Source organism: Botryllus schlosseri, chromosome 3, assembly GCF_051294905.1.
Source record: "Botryllus schlosseri isolate E-star chromosome 3, Bs_hap1, whole genome shotgun sequence".
Lineage (NCBI taxonomy): Eukaryota > Metazoa > Chordata > Ascidiacea > Stolidobranchia > Styelidae > Botryllus > Botryllus schlosseri.
Genome location: NC_137238.1, coordinates 34341352 through 34364653, shown reverse-complemented (window position 1 = coordinate 34364653; position 23302 = coordinate 34341352). Strand labels below are relative to the sequence as shown.

The following is a 23302-nucleotide window of genomic DNA, read 5'->3' as shown; positions in this document are numbered from 1 at the left end:
ATCGTCATATGCACAGCATATTAAACTATATGCTTAATGTTATGTGACATGACGTCCATGCCCCTTTACACTAACAGACCAATCGTGTTTCTCCTGAACCGGAACCCTTATCAATATGCAATTGTGCATTGGCAGCATTGCTGTCTCTTGTTAGGGATCATAGGTTTAGAGGATTGAGAATATCTCATTCTCATTCTTGCTTATTGCTTGTAAACACGATGTAGTAAAACTAAGAGAGGGTGTGATTATGAGATACAGGGTATAAGGAGGTGTGCCGGATCGCAGAAGGAAGCGCGTTCTTGATATGGTGCACTTATGGAAGTGTTGAACCTGACTGCTGATCGCTGATCATAAGATAATTTTGTAAACTATGGCCAGAAATGATATATTTTGCTCACAAATGGGCGTCCTTGGATCATATGCGTGGAATTTATCAGAGGGCTGACATCACTCATATCAGTTTTGACACTGAAAATGTACTCTATCATCATGTCCCAATGTGTAATAGTACAGAACTTTTCCAGACCTGACTTCGAAGAGTAGGCTACTATCAAACTATATGTGAGATACACAGTGATTCCAGTTTGCTCTGATTACTCCATGCTGTGGCTCGTAGTTGGCTCGTTATGGTTCCTATTATTGTGTCTTCACAGCCCAGTTATTTTTCTTTTCTCGGTCTAAGGATATTTCATAAATTTTCTTAAATCACGAGTTATTAAATTTACTTGATTGAATATATAATCGATTTCCATTATGAAACCAGGTGTTTTGCTGTATGTAATGGTGTGTTAATTTCGAATTTGAGTCATGTATCTGTAGCCTACTTGTTTGCTATTTTACAGATTCAACTTTTTTATGTTATTTTGTATGACATATAGCCAACTATCTCATTCTCTAATAATACTGTGTTTCGCATTAGTTTAGCCCATGCTCCATCACACTTTGTTATCAGACAAATTAACAGACTCGTTGTTGCGCTGGGATTTACTGCTGGGGCAAATCCTTGGTTGGTTGATTGGCTTTCCTCCAAACAATAATGTACTTGCATAACTTTTAATAAATAGACATAATTGTATGTACAGTAACCGGGAAGTACATTGGGTCCAGAAAGTGAAATATTTCTTTTGTACTATTACAACTACTGTACGATCACAGGGGCTGGGTGCCGTGATAATGTTTTAGTAACCACTGGGCTACTAGGCTAAATGTATTGTGCTGATAATAATAAATCAAGTAATTATAGATGGATCTTAATCTTAAATAAGCTGCTCTAAATTCTGAACAAGATGGAAGTTATCATTTGTATGGCATGAGAAGAAGTATGTTAGTAGAGTAAATAATACTGATTTCAGAAACAGGTCATTACCATTACCACTACTAATACCAATCAATTATACCAGATGAATGGTCGCAGGGATATAATGTTAAATATGTCACTTTACATGGTGCGAGAATTAACTAGGAGCCTAGCGACGATTCATTAGGCCGTAGTTGTAACTCAATAGCTTCAAAGCTGTTATCTACGCCTTTGAAGTCTCGACCCAAACCACTTAAAAGTACTTATCTGTTAAAGCCATTGACAGCCTCACCACCATCTGAACATCTTCTATCTCGATGGGTGTTGGAAATGAGAGTCTTGTGAAGCGTATTCCTAATTAGTAGTAGCATTCGTCACGGAATTGAGATTCTTGATAAGTGACTTCAAAATTATCAATATATCAAACCTGTTCTGATTTTATGGAAGCTATACATTGTTTATTGCAAGTCATGCAGGTATTTCAATTGTAATGTTATTTGTGTATCTGTAAAATGTAGGCACTAGGCAGGCGAATCTCAGTACCCGATAATATTCACAATGTTTCGATTTCCTTATCAATACCTGGATTCTTGAAATGTCATGTATTCTTACGAATGTCTATATCTGCGGGTTGAAATTGACGTAATCGTTCATGACGAAACTGTCACGCCTTACTCGAGCGATTTGGATTGACGTAACGATTTATCTATTAGTTTATTGCGTTTTGATTTGAAAATTATAACAGTGACAATTTGTTCTCAATAGTTACTTCGGCGTTTGGTAACCTCGACTAGTGAAAGCCTTGATGTGTATGTCTCTACAACGTTCGTATAGGCCTATAGTTTTTCTGTCTTAGTTGCCTGCTGATTCACCAGGAAAGATGTGTGGGAGTGGCGCAACATAGATTACAAGTTCTATTCTGGTCTAGTATTATTGAGTATGTAAAATGTGAATTAAAATCAAGGACAGGACTTGAATCGCGGATTTTTTCTAATCTCTCTTGATATACAGTGATGTCATTTCTCTACTAGTTGCTGACGATTACCCCTGATAGGGTGTCAGTCGAAAATATTCTTGTTTATTCAATTATATAGGCTACTGATGTTGAGTACCTCCAAGAAGCTCTTCACTGTAAATTTGAGAATTGTTTGTTAAATTATTTTGCCCGGGAAACACCGTTTATTTTTTGATGTACCCTAGAACAATGCATTATTTCACGTGTTCTAACACTCTTGAAAGCTTTGCTTTATGAATCGGTCACATTTATTAACCGATTAGTTCAGCTCTGATATGCAGGCCAACTTATTTGGACGGGTGAACATAAAATTATATAGCATCGTTAATGTCGTAAAAGCTACGAAGTATATGATCCTGGATAATTCCAACAGCCAACTACACACTTCACCCGTTAACTATTGTGACATTTATGAGTGAACCATGTATTCATGCAATGTGATTGGTACTGTTTGTGGGCATCTTTGCATGCCTGAACATTGACAAGTTTTCAAATGTTCATGCAAAATATGAGGAATATAGACTTCTTTTCTGTATGTGATGATTTGTATCATTATATCTTAAGGGCATCGTACGATAGGCCTAATCATCAATTCATCGAAATATTTTGAAATCAAGTCATCATTATTCTCCATGTACCAATGTACAGTATATTGGGTGTTTTTGTCTGTATTATAAAAATATCCGCTAAACTCTATTTTCAACAGACTAAACCTCTCTATTTTAGATACAGCAATATCAAATCTCACTTCTGCTCATGTCTAAGCATACAGTTCATTACTGGTATAATTCTCTGTAATTAAGTATCCAGTTCACAAATTGTCAAGTATAAATAAAAGCCTACGCCATCATACAATGAAAAATCTGTTTGAATAGGTATTTGGTTAGGTCTTGCTTCGTGACATGATTATTACCTAATTCCCCGCCACAGTCCTAGAGCGTATGTGTTTGATTTGATAACATACATTAATGTTAATATTTAACTAGCCATATCCTTAGTATAAATTACTTTATTGCTAAATATAACAGCTAGTGATAAAAGGCTTGAATGTAGGTTGTAAATCAGGGTCATATGACAGCACTTGTTACTTACGTAAGATATTGCTAAAGTCTATTGCAGTGGTTCCCAACGTGGGCGATATCGCCCCCCAGGGGGCGATTTGGCGATCTAGGGGGGCGAAAATGACGAAGGGGGCGATAGGGGGGCGAAAATGGACAAAGGGGGCGACGGGGGGCGAAAATAGCGAAGGGGGCGATGACGCGTCAAAACGGCAGACCTTTTTTTTTTTTTTTTTTTTTAGTCATCCACCTAGCAATTCGGAGAGAAAAAACGATATTCGCAGCTCTGAGCGGAGAAAGATGACCCTTTTTTTTTTTTTTTTTTTAGTCAACCCGCCGGTGATTACAGTCTGTATGCCCAATTATCGGTGCACAAAATTTTGGGGGGCGATGATTGGTGTTGACCTTGAAAAGGGGGCGATGGGTCGAAAAAGGTTGGGAACCACTGGTCTATTGTGAAGTGAATAGGGTTGGTCAAGGCTATCTGTATAGTAGATACTAATATGCAGTGATGTTCCGCACTCCTTATGGCAGTGAGCAAAATTTTATATGATTGTAGTATAAAATCCATCTACAATGCATAAGTATTTGATGGTTGATGAGAAAGTTTTGATGTTATGTCACAATTCTTCAATGCACGATGTAGCTTCTTCGAGTTCTGAGAATGTAACAGATCAATGTTGATACAGCTTCTCGCTTTGGAATGTCCTATCCAATATCTAGGAACACTTGGCCGTATTATCTACGTCCATTATCTATGTCTTGTTTACATTTGGAATTTGAACGTTTGAGAAAATGCAGATGGGAAAAAGGTCTAACCAAATATTATCACGATGCCATCCATACCACGTTGATTTCTGCTGAGGTATGCTCCTCTAAAGGTACACAATTGATGCGGTTTTGATCCCCGCTCAGCTGTAAAAGGTAAACTTGCTGTGCTGTCAGCTTCGGGGTATTGAGGTGCAGTCAAAAAGATGGATTGTAGTTTAGTTTTAAGATTTCAGTGATAGGTCAATCACTTAGAGAGGAGTTTTCTGGTGAGCTATCACGGTGTGTAGACATGGTAAATAAATGAATTTTTTAATGGTATACTATTATGGATGAGGACGCGTTATCTTTAGTAGATTGTCAGTGTCAGCCTAATGTATCTGTGTATGCTAATCTGTGCAGGTGTCTTGACCTGTTAGAGTGATAACCACAGAATTAATGCCTCTTCATCTGCTCCACCATAATATATCAATGTACTTGATAGGGTAATACCCACTACCCTGTAGGCCTATACTGTTTCATAATGAATAATGAGTACAGTGCCCCACTTGAACTAAGTACCCATCAGTTCGGTTAGAGTGTGCAATGCCTGAAAATGTAAACATGTGTTGTTTAATATTTTATGCTAGGTCAGGATACAAATTGAAAAGTTAACTTGAAGACTTGGTTGTCATTTCCAGGCATATATTGTCAAGATATTTCAAATTTGACAACTAATGGGTAGATTTTGACTGAATTGTTCCAATTTAGGTAAACGCGAACTTGTCTAGACACGTTTCCATATTAGGTATAGGTTTGTCAATTTTATATGATCGCAGTAATCTGCGCAATTTGCTACTCGTGGAACGGAAAATATGATCTCGTGCCATGATCTCACTTATGTTAGATTAAGGTTGGGTTTGATTAAGCCTACATGTACGATTGTCTTCCTTGTTTCTGACTTGTTCATTTCCTCTGAAAACACGCTGCAGCCGTCGGATTGTAGCCCGGAGCTATCAAGTGTCGGTTTATATTGAAAAATTATTTTCTCATTTTTCTGGCATGCGAACGAATGGTGACCGTCTGCGTAATTGCCAGCGAGCATAATTACCTCACAAATTTTTGCTGCGCTGATGTCATGTGGTGTTCTTGCCCAAGGCAAATGCGCAGATGTTGGGGATTATCGTTATTGCAAGCTAGCGGCATATAGGCTACCACATTTTTCTGAATAGGCTTGGATTAAAATTGATGCCGTATTGTCACTGTCAAACTGTAGCTTTCATACTTAACCGACACTACGTATAGTAGCCTACACATGATACTACCTGTTACAGTGTTGATTTACGCATAAGGCAATGATAGTTTTGGCACTGGATTTATAAAATTCTTAACTTGCCTGCTGCTTTGTAAATACGGTAATATTCAAATTTTCAAGAGTGTAACATTGCCTGAAATAGGTTGACTTCAGTTTTCATCTGTCAGGCATTTCTAATCTCTTTCACTATAGCAGTGAGATTTGTATCGGCACTTTGCACCATATTTATGATCTATCTGCACGCAGAGATTAGATTAAAATGAAAATTATAGCTACACTACACAGTTTTTTTTTTTCAAACTTGATTAGAATTTGAATTATGGCGACACAATTTTATCCAAATTAGATTAGAATTAGAATTATTGAATTTGCCAAAAAAAGACAACAAAAATAAAGTTCAGTTCATATCAAACATAAGTTCAGTCTCGTAAGCATGAGAATGGCATATGTCTATGCATTGAACTTGACTCTTCTGGCAATATACAGATCTCCTTTAGCATGTCCCAGGAAGCAGGAAATTAGATAAGAATTTTAATTAAAGCATATGAACATTTCATAAGTTGGATTAGAATTAAATAACCTGTATTTCACTCTAATTAGTTTAATTCTAAAGACAACTAGAATTGTAGAGTTGTCCATGTCTGTTTACACGTAGATTTGAGATTATGAGCTGCATGTTTGCATCATTCAATGTTGAGATACTGTTGCGTGGTAAAATTCTGGATCAGACCAAATCACTGTGTCATTGTCTCAGCATGACTCATCTCACTTAACCAGACAAGCTGTTTCTCACTGATGCCTTCAACGCCCCAGATTGCAAAGATTGTGTTACAGATACGAGTTCCTCAGATAGCATTGTGACCTTTTAGGCTTTTACTGAGTTGGCGGTGCTTGATTTGACGGAAACTTTCTGACTAATACAAACAGACAACCTGGTACTTTCTGCTGTCCATGAATGATTGATGTTGTGCAATCGGGCAGGTGTGCGGCCTTGATGGCACTTCGGACCTTGTGTCAGCTTGTACTCGTGTTTTATGATCAGCTGTTTTCTGTTGGTAGTGATGTAGGCCTATGCCGTGAGAACAACAAATATCTCTGCCTTAGAAGGTTCGGTTATGAATCTTGCATTATAATATTCCCCTTAGTGAGGACAGGGATAATCAGACTGAATCGAGTATTAATTCTCATGCTACGATTAGGAGGAAGATTATCTTTTTGAGTACTGGAATTTTACGCTATTTGCCATTAATTTATCACCAAAGATTATTGTTTCGATAGCATTTTCCACTTTGGAAGCCTTGAAACCACGATTGGCCGTGTCACAGTATATCGAACATGTAGCATAAGCTACAAACATTAGTGGAAATAACATCTGTGAAGTTGTGATCAACCCACAGCATTGTCACAAAGTACAACGAAATGAGGGATTGTTGTAAAAATACTGTTATTCTATTCTTTGTGGTAGCATAATATGTAGGCTACATATTTCAACTTTCCATATCATTCATAATGTTATGTCGCAAGGAATGATGTGCGAATACTTGAATCGAATCACTCGGGTCGGCATACTTGATTTTGTTCAGACCGACTTATTGTGTAGGCTGCATTAGGCTATATAAACTTTAAATCCATGGCCATAGCATCCCGGGAGTTAAATAACAAAATAGATTTACTCACATTAAACCTATTGATCACGAGCGAATTTTCAGTGACCGTGGTCGGTTAGCAGTATACCGGTAAATACATTTCCTCGAAGTCACACTCTGACGGGCTGGCGCCGCTCGTTGAGGCCTGTATTGCTTCCTCAAATCCAGGAAATCGACTTATCGGGTTACAAGGTTGCAAGTCAACTCGGTTGGCACGAGACCAAACATTGGTAGAAGTATTTCACTTATTTTACCTCTCCAAATTCCGGGATAGTAAAAAGGTTGTTGGTTGATATGTGTTACATTGTATGGTTGAATTTTTGATTGCAAATAGTTTGAGGATTCAATCAGCTAAGAGTAGAAAAATATCGCGATTTTTTTTTTCGAAATTAGTATACCGTAAACCGGGGTAACTTTGGACAATTTTCAACAATTCCGATTTGTATCTCAGAAATGCTGGGGTGTAGGGGAGGCAAGTTTTGTGTTTTTTAGGGGTCATGGAGCATAGATTAGAATTACCTAATCCAAAATCTTCATGGTCATAAATAAGTACCTTATTTTTGTAAATTATCCGTGTCCAAAGTTATCCCTGCATGTGGGGTAACTTTGGACAATGTAGTTTTTTGTATGCCTTTACACTCAATTGTTTATGAAACTTCGTAAATGGGGCTTATTTGGTAAGAGTTGATGAGAGCAATGGCTAAAACTGGAACAAAATAGTATATGTCTGACCTATTGCATGATTTATACCTAATTCCCCCCCCCAAAAAAAAATAATTAGGTCGTTTATGAAGGCTAATGGGCCCTCTTATCTCAATTTTCCCTCATGCCTTCGCCAATTGGGACTTATAAATAACGTATGGTGATAAGGGATATCCCACTGGCAGTGTCAGCAATCGACAGTGAAAGTTAAACATGTTAACGTGATTTATTGCCGATTTCAAATATATTACTGTTCTTTAAAAGATACACTTTCCCTTTCCTATCTCCTCTGATGGATATATTTGTCGTAATTTACGATATCCCATATTCAGCACTCAGCAGGCACATCTTAATGAGTATGTGATAAGTTTTTGAAGTAGCTTACACCCGATTGCAATCTCTCAGCTGATTGCCTACCCATTTTTTCATATTTTGGCAAACTCTAATTTATTAACCTTCTCATTCCATTTTAAAAAGCCATCAGGCCGGTAATAAGTAATATAGTTGACCATACACTTTGACACAGATGAAGCAGCCACTTTCCAGAGCTCTAAATATCACATTTTCCTCTGTCCAAAGTTACCCCGTTCTGATAAAATTTGACGGGGTTACTTTGGACATCACATTTTCTTGTATTGATCTGAGGGTGAGCCCACTGAGATTTTTGCCATGGATTAAGACTGCTTAGAGGTATCTGCTGCCAAGTTTTCAATCTACGAACCACATGTTATCTATGTTTGCTTGTAAGAAGTTGAATGGCCATTAAATTTGATGAAATTGACCCCCGCCATTAATTTATCAATGTTGGGTCAAGTTTATCTGGTAGTGAAATGAATCCACCTTCTATTGAGACTACTTATGGTACCGATGCCACATGAAAAAGAATAGGACATTCAGCGGCAACCCTTTTCCATCAATAACCATATAAATCTTTTACTGCTTAGTGTCCAAAGTTACCCTTAAGTCCAAAGTTACCCCGGTTTACGGTACTCAATTTACCCCAATTTTGTGGGAAAATTGAGTATACTGTCCAAATAGCACTAGAAGTAAGCCTTATCCCCATGCTATACCCAAATGAGTCATTGTATGGGAAAATTGAGTATATTAACAAGTTTTTAAAAAAGAAACTGGAACAAAATCTGCTACGGTTGGTTTAAGAGAAGCTTTTTCAGAACGAACCGCAGAACGAAATAATTCAATGGTGATGTTTTACCAACTGTTTGCATTTAAATCAAATATGAGAACCCCTCTTCTTCCTGGAATTGGTGCTCTGACTTTTCCAATTACTTCATTGAATGAAATGTTCTCCATATCAATGTTGCAGGGATAGGAAAATATACATCCTGTTGGTTGCCGGCTCTGTTCGTACCGAACAAAATTATTCTCCAGTGTTTCTCCTCCACCCATCACATTTTCTACTTGACCCAGAAACTTTCTCTGTCCATATTGAATAACAAGCCAGTCTAACTCTTTGATCTCCTCTTTCCTAACCTTCTCTACTCCCACCAAGTCCTCTACTCCTCTCAAGTCTGTCTCGGAACTGCTTGTAGATTGTGTGGCTTCTTCCTCCTCGTCAACATGACTGGCCACAACTTTATTGGTTTTTCCACCTCTGCGCTTAAGCTTTCTTACTGTCTCCTCCTCTTGAAGTCTGGCCATGCTCTCTTCCGATGTCAGCACCTCACCAGTTTTGGTCTGAACACGTCTCCGTTTCGCATTGTGATTATCTAAAGCAGTTCTTGTTACTTTTGAAATTGCTGGTGACACTACTCTCGTAATAGCCTGTGTCAAATTTTTCACCACATCGCTTTCTTCGACAATTTCATGCTGAACACGATCAACTGCCTTGTTTTTTACTATGTCAGCATTGACTGGGTAAAGTCCACTTCCTTTAAACCCCCCCACAGCCCAGTTAGATTGTAATTCAGTCATCAATTTTTTCAGTAGGGTCGGAAATATGGCTTTTGATACCGATTGCATTCGTGTTTCTCGGGCCCAGTTTTTCAGAATATTCTTCCAGGTTATTTTCAAAGGCCTGAAAACCCCGACGTCCAGTGGCTGCAGAGCATGCGATGAATGAGGTGGAAGACAAAATAAGATTATGCCGCTATCTCGGCAAATTTCAGAGCATTTATATGTAATATGAGTTCGCTTTTTCTTATAATTCCTGGGCATATCTTTTGACTGTTTCAACAATTGTATTCTCTAATATTTAACAAAACCTGCATAACAAGATTCAATTGAGTATTTGCAACCCCTCTGATAATCGTGGGACAGAGAAATTCCGCATTCAATGGTATACTCAATTTACTTATGGCATACTATAACCAAAATACCCCAAAAAATTATTTTGTAAATTAAAACTTACTCACACCACCATTGACAATATCCATAGCTATACCCTGTAGTATGATCAACTATCACTACTTGAGTGGTATATCGTTTTGCAACAACCATTTTTATGTCACCTGTGAAGAAGTTGAAAAACAGGGTCAAAAATGAAAAAATGCGTCACAAATTTTCAATTGCATGTGTAAGCTATAATTTTCCTGCAAGGAAATTGGTTATTAGTCTTATCTATAGCTTGCATAGTGAGCTACTGAATGAAGGCAGAACTGACAAATTTGAAGCAGAAATGTTGGACCAGCGGAAGTTTTAGTCAAATGTACTCAAATTTCCCCACCTACTCAAGTTCCCCCCCCCCCCCTATTGGAATTTATGGGAACTGCGGTAGGTTACAATCTCGATACTTGGATTTTGGTATGCGTGTACCGATAATAATTATGGCCTAACTTCAGTAAGCTGGATTGGATATTTGCAGGGATAGTAGCCTATGTTTCAGCATGTTGATCATTATGATCAATAGCATATTTAACGTATATAGGGGTACGCATAATCAACATATAGTTGAGGCTGGGTATTATGATTCGGTTTGTTGAACCTGAATCGAGCATTAATTCTAATGATCGAGCCAACTGTAGGGAGAGAGGTTTCTTTCGAGTGCTGAAATGCTACGCTCCTTGCCACTGAGTTAATTTTTCAACGAGAATTATTGTACATTATGGTAATGACGTTTCTGTGAAGTCACAAAGTGCAACGAAATAGGTATAATCGCAAAAAAAATGCTACATTATCTCTGCTGTGATGTAGTAGTCATCTAGACCTGTCAATAAGTTCGTTGTGGTAGCATAAAAGGTATTTATTTAAACTTTCCACGTCGGTAATACTGTTATGCCGTCATAATGAGAGGTACTGGAATAGTCAACTATACTCAAAGCCTAATATTACATTCAGTATTGATTCACGCAGGTCCTTGATTTTGCCCAGCCATCACCATACCATAATAATGATGTCCCTTATCTGACATTTTTGTTTAAATCATTGCCCTACTGAGCTGAGATCTACGCCTGATCCAATAATATGATAGTTATGTAATAGAAGCATTATTTCATCAGTGTCTAGGCCAGGGACGGGCAACATACGTCCCGCGGGCCGGATCCGGCCCGCAGAGAGTTTCTACCCTGGAAGAGAAATTTAATTCTGAAGGTATTGACAAAGTCCATGCCTCACAGAATGAATCCAAGTTTGCCAGCCTGAGAAAGATAACCATGAAACTATACTTGCTCTGTTCGGTTCTACATAGATTTTCGACCATGAACATTAACGACACTAAGGCTTCGTTCCAATATAACTGATGTTCACGTGCAGTCTTTACTAAGGGGCTCCACATACGACAAGCAGCCAGAGTTCAAAGAACTTGCTGGCAAGTTTGATCGACCACAGATGTCTATTTAACTTCAAAAGGTATTGTTAATAAGTTCATTGAATACTGGTTCTGGTCTCTATGCTTTAATCGTGAAGTTTACATTAAATACGATAGATTACTACTTTGAGTGGATAAATATGAGAATAATGTATATATTCTGTAATCCGACCCGCCAAGTAATTCATTTTCCCATATCCGGCCTGCTAACTTGAGAAGTTGCCCCCCCTGGTCTAGGCCTTCTGCAATGTGTACTTCTGGATCGTTTTTCTATCAAAAGTACATTATCTTTTCGCAGTATTTTGTAGACAGATTATTTTTTACTGTCTGTCCTTGTCCACCATGTCTGACCAACATGGAATTTTGTCGCGAATGGTGGGTGTTGGCGACATGGTCCTCCTGGAGCCGCTTTCCGAAGAAAATTTCCTGGAAAACCTACAGAAAAGATTCAAAGCTGACCACATATATGTGAGTATTTGTGTCATAGGCGGCGAGTTCCGCGTTGTGTGTATCCAGCATTCTGTAGTTGAAAGTAATAGCTAAACAGTATTACATATCTATAAATATGGAATTACACTCCATCATATGTTATCAGCTTGTGAAAGTTGTCAACTGTAATTAGTGGCATATGTTTTATACTTACCCTTGCTCAGTACATACCGTAGCTACTAGTTATGTTATGTTATTCTTTCTCTATGGATACTAGTAATCGCTTTGGATCCATGACACGCCCCCCTTTATGATAGTGAAAAATCTCGCGCACCCTCTTATCGTCACATCGCAAAATGCAACCGGAATGCTAGGAACCCCAACGGATAGTTTGATGGCATGGAGGGTTACGACTGTTGATGAGAGAATTCTCAAATGTGAAATTCTGACTATACACAGAGCAATAAATATGAAGTGAAGCACGTAAAAAAGAATCAGTTGAACACAGTTTTGTGCCCTCCTTCAAATGCCCCCCCTCAGTTTGAGAACCACTGCTTTAGATGAGACGTTCTTAACGGTTTTCTAGCGCAAATTCAAACCCCAAAATTTGGGCAGCAATTTGGCCCCCGTCCTAATCGTAATAGCAGACTCATAGTTGTCTGGTCTAATAAAGGTTCCAAAGATATCGCTCAGTCCTTGTCATGGCCTGATTACCTACCGGTTTCAGTGCAATTATCATTAGTGTTTCACTGTTCATATTGTCTTTGTGACTTTTACGATCAGTGGTGATGTGGTGATGCACCCTACAATTTCTTAAGTAGCCACCTCCGACTAACTACCAAAACTTTGCAACCCCTTATCCCAATTTATATACTTTTGAAACTACTCGATACTTCGATTTTCATACCTACGTCGGAATTTGCTACTTATACTTGTAATTAAGTAGAGATTTAAGTCGTCACCTTACTGCAACTTGAGTACCAACATAGACCTCTTGCACTACATTTGCCCGTCCGCCTTTGTCACCCTAAGGCATATTTGTATCCAGACCTACATTGGATCGGTGGTGGTTTCTGTAAATCCGTATAAGCACCTGAGCATCTATGGGCCCGACAAGATCGAGGAATACAGAGGCAGGAATATGTACGAACTTCCGCCGCATATGTGAGTTTCAACTTTCGGTTTTTCATGAAATCTGTAATGTGTTTGATTCGTGTTCTCGAAATAATTCGGTTTGTCAGTTGCTGTATCAGCTAGGATAATCCTAATCTGAGTTGAGACAAACAAGACCTGAAAAAGACTATTTCAATGCTCCATTTCCATTCTTGATATTGCATCGTTTATGTGAATTATTAGAATGAGTGTCTTACATTGAAACGGTACGTTTTTACATAGTTTTGTGTGTCAAAATCTGCCTGCTTTTTCTGCACAGGTGTGTGTGCGATTAATTTAAGTATTTCCAAAGCCAAAATATGTCAATCAGAGTCAACCTCCACATTACATGACACGGTTACAGTGTCGGTGACTGGTATTTCATAATCGTTGAGCAAATATGCATCACGTGACAGAAGTGTACAGTAACCGCTGCTCATAATTATTTTGCATATGCTTGTTAGCGTTTTACTTGATATAATATTTGTATGTGCTGCAGTAATTAGTTGAGTTCACATAACATAGCACAATAGACGCATATTCAGACAATTATAAACATTTATACATGGGCCTGTATAGTTGCAAGATTACTAATAAACACCGTGAACATACACATAGTTGGAATATAAGTATATCATTTGTAGCCAGAGATGGTTAAAGTATCCAACGTTGGCACTCAAGTAGAATTGCAAGTAACGCGGCTAACGCAAAACGACTAAAATGCCTCTACAAATAGGTTCAATTTCCGAAAATATTGGGTTGATATTGGGGCTGTGGTGATCTTTTGTTCTGAAAACTTTATCAACAGTGAAAATGGTGCAATATTCCATAATTAGGCCGGTCTTCTACTTAACTTAATCCTAAGTGTAAAAAATATGAAGGTTTGCGGAAAGAAACGTGAAATAGAATTGGGAGTGGTGTAAAAACAGACAAAAAATTATGAAATAAAAGCTGTACTGTACTGTACAGTACTGTAAGTACTGCGAGTAGGCAAAATATCCTTGAGCACTCCGAAAACGCCGTAGTAGCCTACTTTGCTACTGACGTCCTCTGTCGACAATGTCACCCATTGCCATTATATTTGTATTTCAAGAACTTGACGTGTTTTCCTGTTGAATTGTGGCAATTACCAATTTAATATGGATTATATTTATATAGGCTAGTCATATTGAAATAAACCCGAATTTAATATAAACATGTTGTTTAATTGCGTATTGAAGTTCTGTACCTTCAATATTCTATTTAATTTACGATTTGGCCATCTCTCTTCATTTTTCATTGCCTACAATCTTTTCCCCAGATACGCCGTGGCTGATCTGGCGTACAGGTCGATGAAAAACCACAACCGAGATCAATGCGTTCTCATCACGGGTAAATACGTCTGAATTCTCTGTCTTGTGATGATGCGTGCGAATCACGGCACGCTCGTTTTTAGGGGAGTCCGGCGCCGGGAAAACGGAAGCCAGCAAGATTATCATGCAGTATGTCGCGGCCATGAGTAGCAAGTCGCAGGAAGTAACCAAGATTAAGCAACAGCTTCTGCAGTCGAACCCCGTTTTGGAAGGTATTTGAATTTTTCTGTACTAAATCACTGGTGGGTGGTCTATGTAGGCTAGGTACTGTGTCCTGGTTTGTGGATTCTTGTTTCTGTTCAAAGTTTATGTAGACAAAAAGATTTTCTGAATAACTTCTTCCGTTTGTTTTTCTTTGTTTTGTCAATATCATCTGTTTTTTTTGCAGTACATTGAATGCTGAAGTTTTTTGTGGCCATTGTTACAAGTTACAATGCGAATTTGATGGTCGAGTGGGAAAATACGTTTGAAAAATTATGGAATTTCGTTCTGTCTTGGTGTAGCTTCCAAAAATATTCGGAAAAGGGTGTTTTGCCCACATTTTAATCGGAATGACAGCAGAGCTCTCCGCTCGTATCGCTGTTAACGCGGCGTCTTCATTTTTTCAGCTTTCGGGAACGCAAAGACAGTCAGAAATGATAACTCGTCAAGATTTGTAAGTCATTTTGCTGTCTTTTGTTATTATAATAGAAAATTTTAGATTTATTGACTAAAAATGAATATCAATTTTATCAAATTTCACTGGCTATCCCATGAAGCTGTTGTGTTGTCTGAAAAGACGATGCACAACAAATTTGGCTCAATTCCAACCCGTAGAAGCTAAGTTATTGATGTGCGGAATTTAGGATTTCAAATGATAGTATTTACGGTCGGTAGATCTATAATAAATAGTAAAATAATTTACCATCCTAAATACTATATTTTCTTTGCTTCTGCTGGTTGGAATTGAGTTCAATTTGATGTGCATCGTTTTTATATGTAGCCTGTAAAATTTAATTGAAAGTATATTCATATTGAAATAAACTCATATATTTTCGGCTGACACTCGTCAGGGGTAATCGTCAGCAACAAGTAGAGAATTGGAAAGAACATTGTATATCAACAATCACGAAATATGATGTCATCAGCATGAAATGAAATCTCAGATAAGAGAGCGTTCAATGTACTGTTTTAAGCTGGTACACGAACTTCATTTGTAGACAAAGCTTGGGCTGATGTGTTTTGATAAAGGTCCACTCCAAGGCACACATACGAAAGTGTGAGCGGCCCCTCCCTAAGACGCGAAATCTGTCGTCTTGATGATTTTTTCGAACAAGCGGGATTATCTATCCAACAGGTGTTTGCCAATGGCAAACTTGAAAAAAAGTTATTTTTGAACAGCCCTATTGATTAGTGTTAGGATCAACTTACTCTTGCATCTGGTGTTCATATTTGTCTATTCGTGTAACAGATGGCAATATTAGGCTAAATCTCATTGACCAGCATTGTAAACTCTCAGGGAAACCACACAAGGTGAATGAATCTACTTTATTTCAGGGGAAGTATATGGACATTGAATTTGATTTCAAAGGAGACCCAATCGGAGGCATCATTACCAACTGTAAGATTCCTCTGCTGTATTTTGTTGTTATAGTATTGTGCTATTGTTATGGAGGCTAACAAACGATGCTATGTTTAGATTTGTTGGAAAAATCGAGGGTCGTGTCGCAATCTCCAGGCGAGAGGAACTTTCATGTGTTTTATCAGTTGCTCAACGGGCCGGAACACGTACTCAGTAAGTACCGGTGGTGACTTTTTGTTGATATGGGAACACTGTTTTGATATAGTTTGTAAGGACATCAAAACATTATATATATTATAGGCAATGTCGTGTGTTGCAGATTTGGACAATTAGATAATTCTACTAAGAGCAGAACGCCGGTAACGTAATTACTGGTTTCCCTGAATATGCTACATTTGTGAAAGCTGAACATTTTTTGGTTCTGGTGTGTTAAATGCAAAGATTGGGCCACGTATTGATAAACGGTTAGTATGTCGGACTTATTAACGTCTAAAGCAGTGGTTATCAACCTCCTTAGCTGGGGACCGGTAAGATATCAAAGAAATATTTTGCTGACTTCAGAAAATCGAAGTTAACCAGAAATGTAATTACGATAAATATATGCAACTGGAATATTGGAAACTGCAATATTGGAAACTTTAGTATGATAAAAAAGTTTGTCGTAGCTGCGCATTACGGCTGTTCAGAAATGGCGATGTGAAAATATTGTTAGGTTGATGAAAGCAACGCTGCACACCAACTTTGGCTCAATTCCAACCAGTAGAAATGAAGTTATTGCGGTAGAAAAATTTGGATTTGAATAAAATAGTATTTATGGTTTTAACCAACTCTTTAATTATTCATTATAAAATCATGGAATTGGAAATTTTTCTACTGTAATAACTTCGCTTCTAGTGGTTGGAATTGTGCCAAATTTTGTGTGCATGATCTCTACTGACAGCCTAACAATTTTATTGGGTTGACAAAAGAATTTTGAAAACTATTTTAAATTTTTCAATGATAAATTCAAAACTTTTCTTCTTTTAAGAAAATCGCTTCTACTAGTTGGAATTGAGCCAAATTTGGTGAACAATTCTATCACATAGCCAGTGAAATCTGAAAAAAGGTTTTTTTGAACAGCCCTACTGCACATTGCACACGCATATCACGCGTGTTGTGTAGGGTTCTGTTGAAGTTTCTGTAGGCGAAGTCATGTTAAGAACCTTTGAGCTTGTCGTGATTGTCTGCAGACTTGTGCAAACTACTGGATTTTCAGAATGGGCGATTAGAACCATAAAAACTCGCAACTAGAACTAGAACTAATCAATTTTCAAAATCCGCAACTAAAACTAGAACTACTCGCTTTTTAAAACTCGCAACTAGAACTACAACTACTCATTTTTCAAAATCCACAACTAGAACTAGAACTACTCGAAGACCATTAGTCAGTTGACCATCAACTAGCTGGGTAATTTGTACAAGTCTGATTGTCTGGTGTCTTTTTAAAGAACGGTTGCTGTGTGGCAGTTCTAAATTAAGTCGAAATTTCATGAATTGTGTTCTTAGCTTTCACGTATACATGGTCTTGAACGTGTTATAGGCTTGTAAATGGAGTTTAATAGCCCAAAGCATTAAAAGCATTATAAGCAACACTCAATTATTCGCTTCAACTGTTTTTTTCTTGGAGCTTGATGACCATTCATTCACGATAGAGCATTCTCAGTTCGGAGTCACATGGTGTGCTAGGTTGCAATACTTTGTCGTGAACTGAGCTCAAACTTGGCTACTCTCTTGCTTCGTCCTCGTATTTGTTAAAGTTTGATGACCCCCTTGCTCAAGTAGGTTAAGAGTAATTGTCCTTTACGAGATCAGTTAATGTTTGCCGGAATTTGGATTTATTATCGGCTAGTTGCGCTATGCAAACCTACTGTGTAAACCGGAAAAAGTACCTGGTCATGGTTGACGGTATCGTATGTTTACCCTTGTGATGGCCGCATGGTATCATGTTTGATATGCTGGGTCAAAGATGAATAGATCAATGGCTTGATAACTGTTTGGTAGACGGTGTAGCGATACTGTTCATGAATAGAATGGTGCGTAACGGCCAGTATTGACAAATGTGGTCCAAGGGTTGTTCAAAGGTAACTTTTTTTCCACATTCTGGGGATTCACTGATTAAATTGTTGGGTTGCTCAAATGTTTTGAATTTATCAAAAAAAAAATTTATTCAAATTTTACTGTTATCCTCACGAAATTGTCAAGCCGCGTAAAAGCACATGCGTAACAATTTTTACTCACTTCCAACCGGTAGAAGCGAAATGATTTCAGCTGAAAGTTTTGTATTTGCAAAAATTGTGTTGATGGTGGGTAATTCCAGGATTACGGATGGAAAACTCAAAATAACTTTGCTTCTACGGGGTTGGAATTGCGCCAAATTTCTTTTGCATCGTCTTTGCAGACAACTTAACAATTTCGTGGGGTTGACAGTAAAATTTCGAAATTTTTTTTTCAATTTTTAACAAAGACAGTCTTCAATCGGGCACGTTTGCCTGCGCTAATCTCGTTTTACAGATTCTGAAATACATTCATTACCCGTGTCTGCATGAATTGTGCCGACTGTCGAAATGATGTATGTATGAATGAACGAATGATCCGCGACTGACTAATGAGTATTCAACATTCGCGTTGAATCGTGTGTCGCAAATATCGTATGAGGGTCACGCAATTCACTTCATTTCTATTTGTATTACTCACCTCATCCGTATTGATATTGAAATGAACCCTAGTATTTTCGGCTGACACTCATCAGCAGTAATCGCCAGCAACCAGTACACAATTGAGAAGAACATTCGGGTTTATTGCTATACGAATTCATTAGTCAATTGTGAACGGTTATTATCCAAAATCCAATTCATTTTTTTGGCGAAAATGAATTTTTTGTGAAAGTTTTTCTGCTGGGTTTCTGAGATCCAAACTACAACTTTATACAAAATAAACTTTTATCAAAAAATCCAGTACAATATTAGGTGTAGACAATTTTTTTTTATGATAGTTTCGTTGCTCGGTATGTGACTTACAGATCTCGCCTTTATATCGAGTAAAATGATATTAACTGATTTTATTTCTTGCAAATTTTCACAAAATATGTCATTTCTAGATAAACTGAAACTGTCGAAGAATGAAAAATACAGCTTTCTGACCGAAAGCGAAGTGTCGAGCTCTATCGATGACGCTGGCAATTTCAGAGATGTGTTGGTAAGTGTTGTGGGAATATGTTGTTTTTTGTTTGTGTTGTGTTTATGGTGTTTGTCGACTGTGTGTGGAATGTGTTGTATTACCACTGTCTACGCTAGCTGTGCCTCGGTTTGCTTTGGTATAGCCTCGACTGTGACCAGACTTCTTGATCTGTGTCATCTTCATGTTGGAATTTATTCCGACGTAAGTGCGTTATAATTCATGTCTAGATACGAAACTAGTTGTGTAATTTGACATGTTTTTTTGAGCCGAGTCTTACTTTTCCGAAGACGGGTACCTTCCTGATAAATGCGAATGAATTATCTTCAGGAACTGACGCATTACTCAAATTTATCAAATTTAAGAACAATTGCCTAGGAACTCGTTTGTTTTAATCTGTTGATTGAGGAAGTCTCCGAGTGACTTGATTTTGTAAAAATACAGGGATTGACTTTTGAAGTGACCGAATTACGCAACAAACAATATGTTCGTATTGTGAAATTTATTGCATTTGAAGCTTTTAAGACTGAATTTGAGTAGAATAAATTTGACAATACGAACATGTTGTATGTTGCAATAGTGAAGTTCTGTACTTTAAAAGCCTATTTAAGTAATTGAGTTGAAACTTGGGGTGTGTTCAATGCGCGTTGTCGATTTGAGCCTGAGTAGACATTGAATTTTCTTTTTGATAATTCGGTTAATGCTCATAATGATTTAAATTGGATTTTGCGCTAGTTAAAACATTGATTAACTGCTGCATATTAGGGGTCTTCAAAAATTACTTTTTTTCTCAAATCGTACTGGCTACTTGATAAAATTGTTAGGTTAAACCTAATTTAAGCCTATACACCAAATTTGGTTCAATTCCAACCAGTAGCCGCATGGCTACAGGAGAAGAAAGTTTCTATTCATTATATAAAAATAAATAACAAAATATTGGAAAATTTTCTCTTCACCCCATGAAAGTGTTAGGTTGTCTATAGAAACGATGTTCACCAAATTTGGTTCAATTCCAACCAGTGGAAGCGGAGTTAATGCCGTTGAATAATTCGTATTATGAATAAAATAGTATTTACGGTGACCAATTCTTTAATTATTTATTATAGTGGTGTACACCGTAAATACTATTTTATTCAAATCCACATTTTTCGACGGCAATAACTCCACTTCCACAGGTTGGAATTGAACCAAATTTGGTGAACATCGTTTTTATAGGCAACCCAACACTTTCATGGGGTGAACAGAAAATTTTCCAATATTTTGTTATTTATTTTTATATAATAAATAGAAACTTTCTTCTCCTGTAGCAATGCGGCTACTGGTTGGAATGGAACCAAATTTGGTGTATAGGCTTAACTTAGGTAACCTAACAATTTTATCAAGTAGCCAGTACGATGTGAGAAAAAAGTCATTTTTGAAGATCCCTACTGCATATAGGTGAGTCCACATTGAGACACATGGTCGCTTAAAAACTGCAGTAACGTGTTGCGGTTGATTCGCCATGATCTTTTCAAAGGTATTGGAATGATGGTACGCGATTGATTGATTGCGAGATTGATTGATCGTGAATCAGTCGCTGCTGTACACCAAGATAATGTCATTTTCGTCTGTCTATGGTCATGAAGTAGTGGCTGCATGCGCATGCGCTGCGCAACTACACACTTTTAAGGTTATTGTCACGCTAGTCTACTGTAAAAATGACCCGTCTGTCGAAAGCGCTATTCTGGTCACAAAATTGATGATGCTTTTGTACTTTTGACCACTGCTGGCCACTGGAGTTACAAACTATCACAGATTTCGCCGCTGTGACTCTGATTTGGTTTTGTTTTGAAATGGCCACTTTGCTCACTGCGACTGCTAACTAGTCCCACTAATGTTCGAAGCCAAATCACTTTGCGCATTTGTTTATAATGTCGGTGCATTGTAAATTCCAACTTCTCGTTACACAGAGCATAAAAGCCTGAAGGCTTGGCATTTTCGCTCCCTTATCTCACGAAATTACCCATCAAATTACCCACTTTGAGAACCACCGATTTGGCCAACTTATTGACTACCATTGTATATTTCGTTCCAACTCCCAGTTACAGATTTTACAATAAAATGTCCGGTTTCACTTGTATGGTAAACATGTGCACCACACATTTTTATGGTTATGGAAATTTCGCTTGATTTACAGACCGCGTTTAACGTCATCGGATTCGGCACGGAAGAAGTGGACCACATTCTGCAAGCAGTTGCCGCCGTTCTGAAACTCGGCAATGTCAAATTCAAGGCCAAATCGGCCAAGAACGGAATGGAAGGGTGCTCGGTTGAAGATATGAAAGGTCTGTTAATTTTTTTGCCACTGCCATGATACATTGAGCCACTATTAGAGTTGTCCCAAGCACACAGTGTTCGGATGCCTCGAGTCATGTTTCTGAATGACATTACTTGACTCGGACTCAGCGTATAAAAAATGTTTGCTCGACACTTGAACATGCGTCACTATGAGAAATAACAGTTGAGCACAGGGTTGTAACCAAGTCATAAAGCTCCGAGTCACAAGTCAATCTCACTTTTATAGTTTTGACTCGAGTCAAGTCGAGTCATTTTCAATTCACCGCCGAGTCGAGTCCGAGTCCAAGTCATCAAGCAGAGGTTCGAGTACGAGTCATGGTATGATGACTCGAGTCCGAGTCCAAGTCATTGTGTTGACTGCTCAGTTTCCAGTTAAAGTCTTGGTAAACCCACTTTTATAACTCTGTTTGGTGATATCAAATGGTTCGCATTTATAAAATACTAGTTTTCCTCACTATTAACAGTTTCTGGTCGCATTTTCAAGTACCAGTACCAATAGACGAAATCCAAATAGGGTAGTTACTTTACTTATTCTTCGAAATTGCAATGAAATGTCGGTCTTGGCCGTCTGAGTCTCGAGTCATATGACTTGGTTCGAGTCATGCGCAATGACTCGAGTCCAAGTCGAGTCAATACACACTTGTAATGACTCGAGTCATTACAAGCCTGGTTGAGCATTTGACTTTATGAATCCAATACTTACCCTAACCCCGAAATTAGCCCGTTCCCCTTAATCTAACGCTCGACCTGAAGTGTGGTCCGAAGTAGGGTTGTTCAAAATTAACTATTTTTCCACAGATTCCGGGGATTCGCTGATTAAATTGTTGCCTAAAAAAAAACGCTGAACACCAAATTAGGCTCGATTTCGACTGGTAGATGTAAACGCACAGGAGTTTGGAACTTGTAAATCTATTTTAAATACTATTTTTTAATTTCTAATTTTACGGCCAACCTCATGCAAAATCTCTCAGAAAACAGCTTTGACGTGCCCTTGACGACTGTCATAGATTTACCCAAGCCTTGAACATTGCGAAATATGTATTTCCTGTTGTGAATTGACTACGCTACACCAATTTACATCCACAGATTTCATTAGCCAAGATAAATGATAAAGGAAATGTAAAAGGTTTTATAGGTAGGCCAATGAAGTAAACTGTTCATACTTAATCAACCTATTAGCGATCGTTGCAAGAGATGGAAGTATTCCCAGAGTTTTTCGTGATACATCCCCGGATTTAACGGACGCGCGTTCATTCAGAAATCGAAGATGTGTGCGCACTGCTCGGAATGGACGCGGAAAAATTCGCCACTTCTCTTACGCAGAGGGTGATGACGGCCAGGCAGGAGAAAGTAACCTGCACTCTCAGCGCTAGCGAAGTAAGTTCTGCGGTACCGATACAATCTGGTACTGCAATCTGATTGTATGTTTTGACCGGTGGTGGTGATGGATTTGATTCGATATTATGAAGTAAATTTTCGTGGTGTTTTGCAGTCTTTTTTTGTTATTCACGCTACCTTAGCGCTAATACTGGTCTACGCTAGTACCTTGTGTATTTTTCATGTACAGTTGCGCCTGTTAACTGAGTTCGCCTTTAAAATTTACAGATTTTCGAAATTTCATTAGAATTATAGCTAGTCTACAGTAGGGCTGTTAAAAAAATACCATTTCCTTCAGATTTCACTGGCTACTTGATAAAATTGTTTGGTTGGTTAAA

The 23302-nt window shown here is 38.0% G+C and overlaps 1 protein-coding gene across 1 annotated transcript in view; it reads left to right on the top strand.

Moving 5' to 3' along the window:
• The first annotated feature begins 11813 nt into the window (after positions 1 to 11813).
• LOC145435096 (unconventional myosin-Ib-like) overlaps positions 11814 to 23302 on the top strand; it is a 29830-nt gene continuing 18341 nt past the window's right edge. Inside the window, exons 1-10 of the mRNA XM_080312366.1 lie at positions 11814 to 12011; positions 13021 to 13136; positions 14425 to 14495; positions 14560 to 14688; positions 15085 to 15131; positions 16013 to 16076; positions 16155 to 16250; positions 19174 to 19271; positions 21427 to 21574; positions 22846 to 22964. Coding sequence (XP_080168492.1) covers positions 11886 to 12011; positions 13021 to 13136; positions 14425 to 14495; positions 14560 to 14688; positions 15085 to 15131; positions 16013 to 16076; positions 16155 to 16250; positions 19174 to 19271; positions 21427 to 21574; positions 22846 to 22964 — 1014 coding nt within the window. The 5' untranslated portion in view covers positions 11814 to 11885. The remainder of the gene's footprint in view (positions 12012 to 13020; positions 13137 to 14424; positions 14496 to 14559; positions 14689 to 15084; positions 15132 to 16012; positions 16077 to 16154; positions 16251 to 19173; positions 19272 to 21426; positions 21575 to 22845; positions 22965 to 23302) is intronic.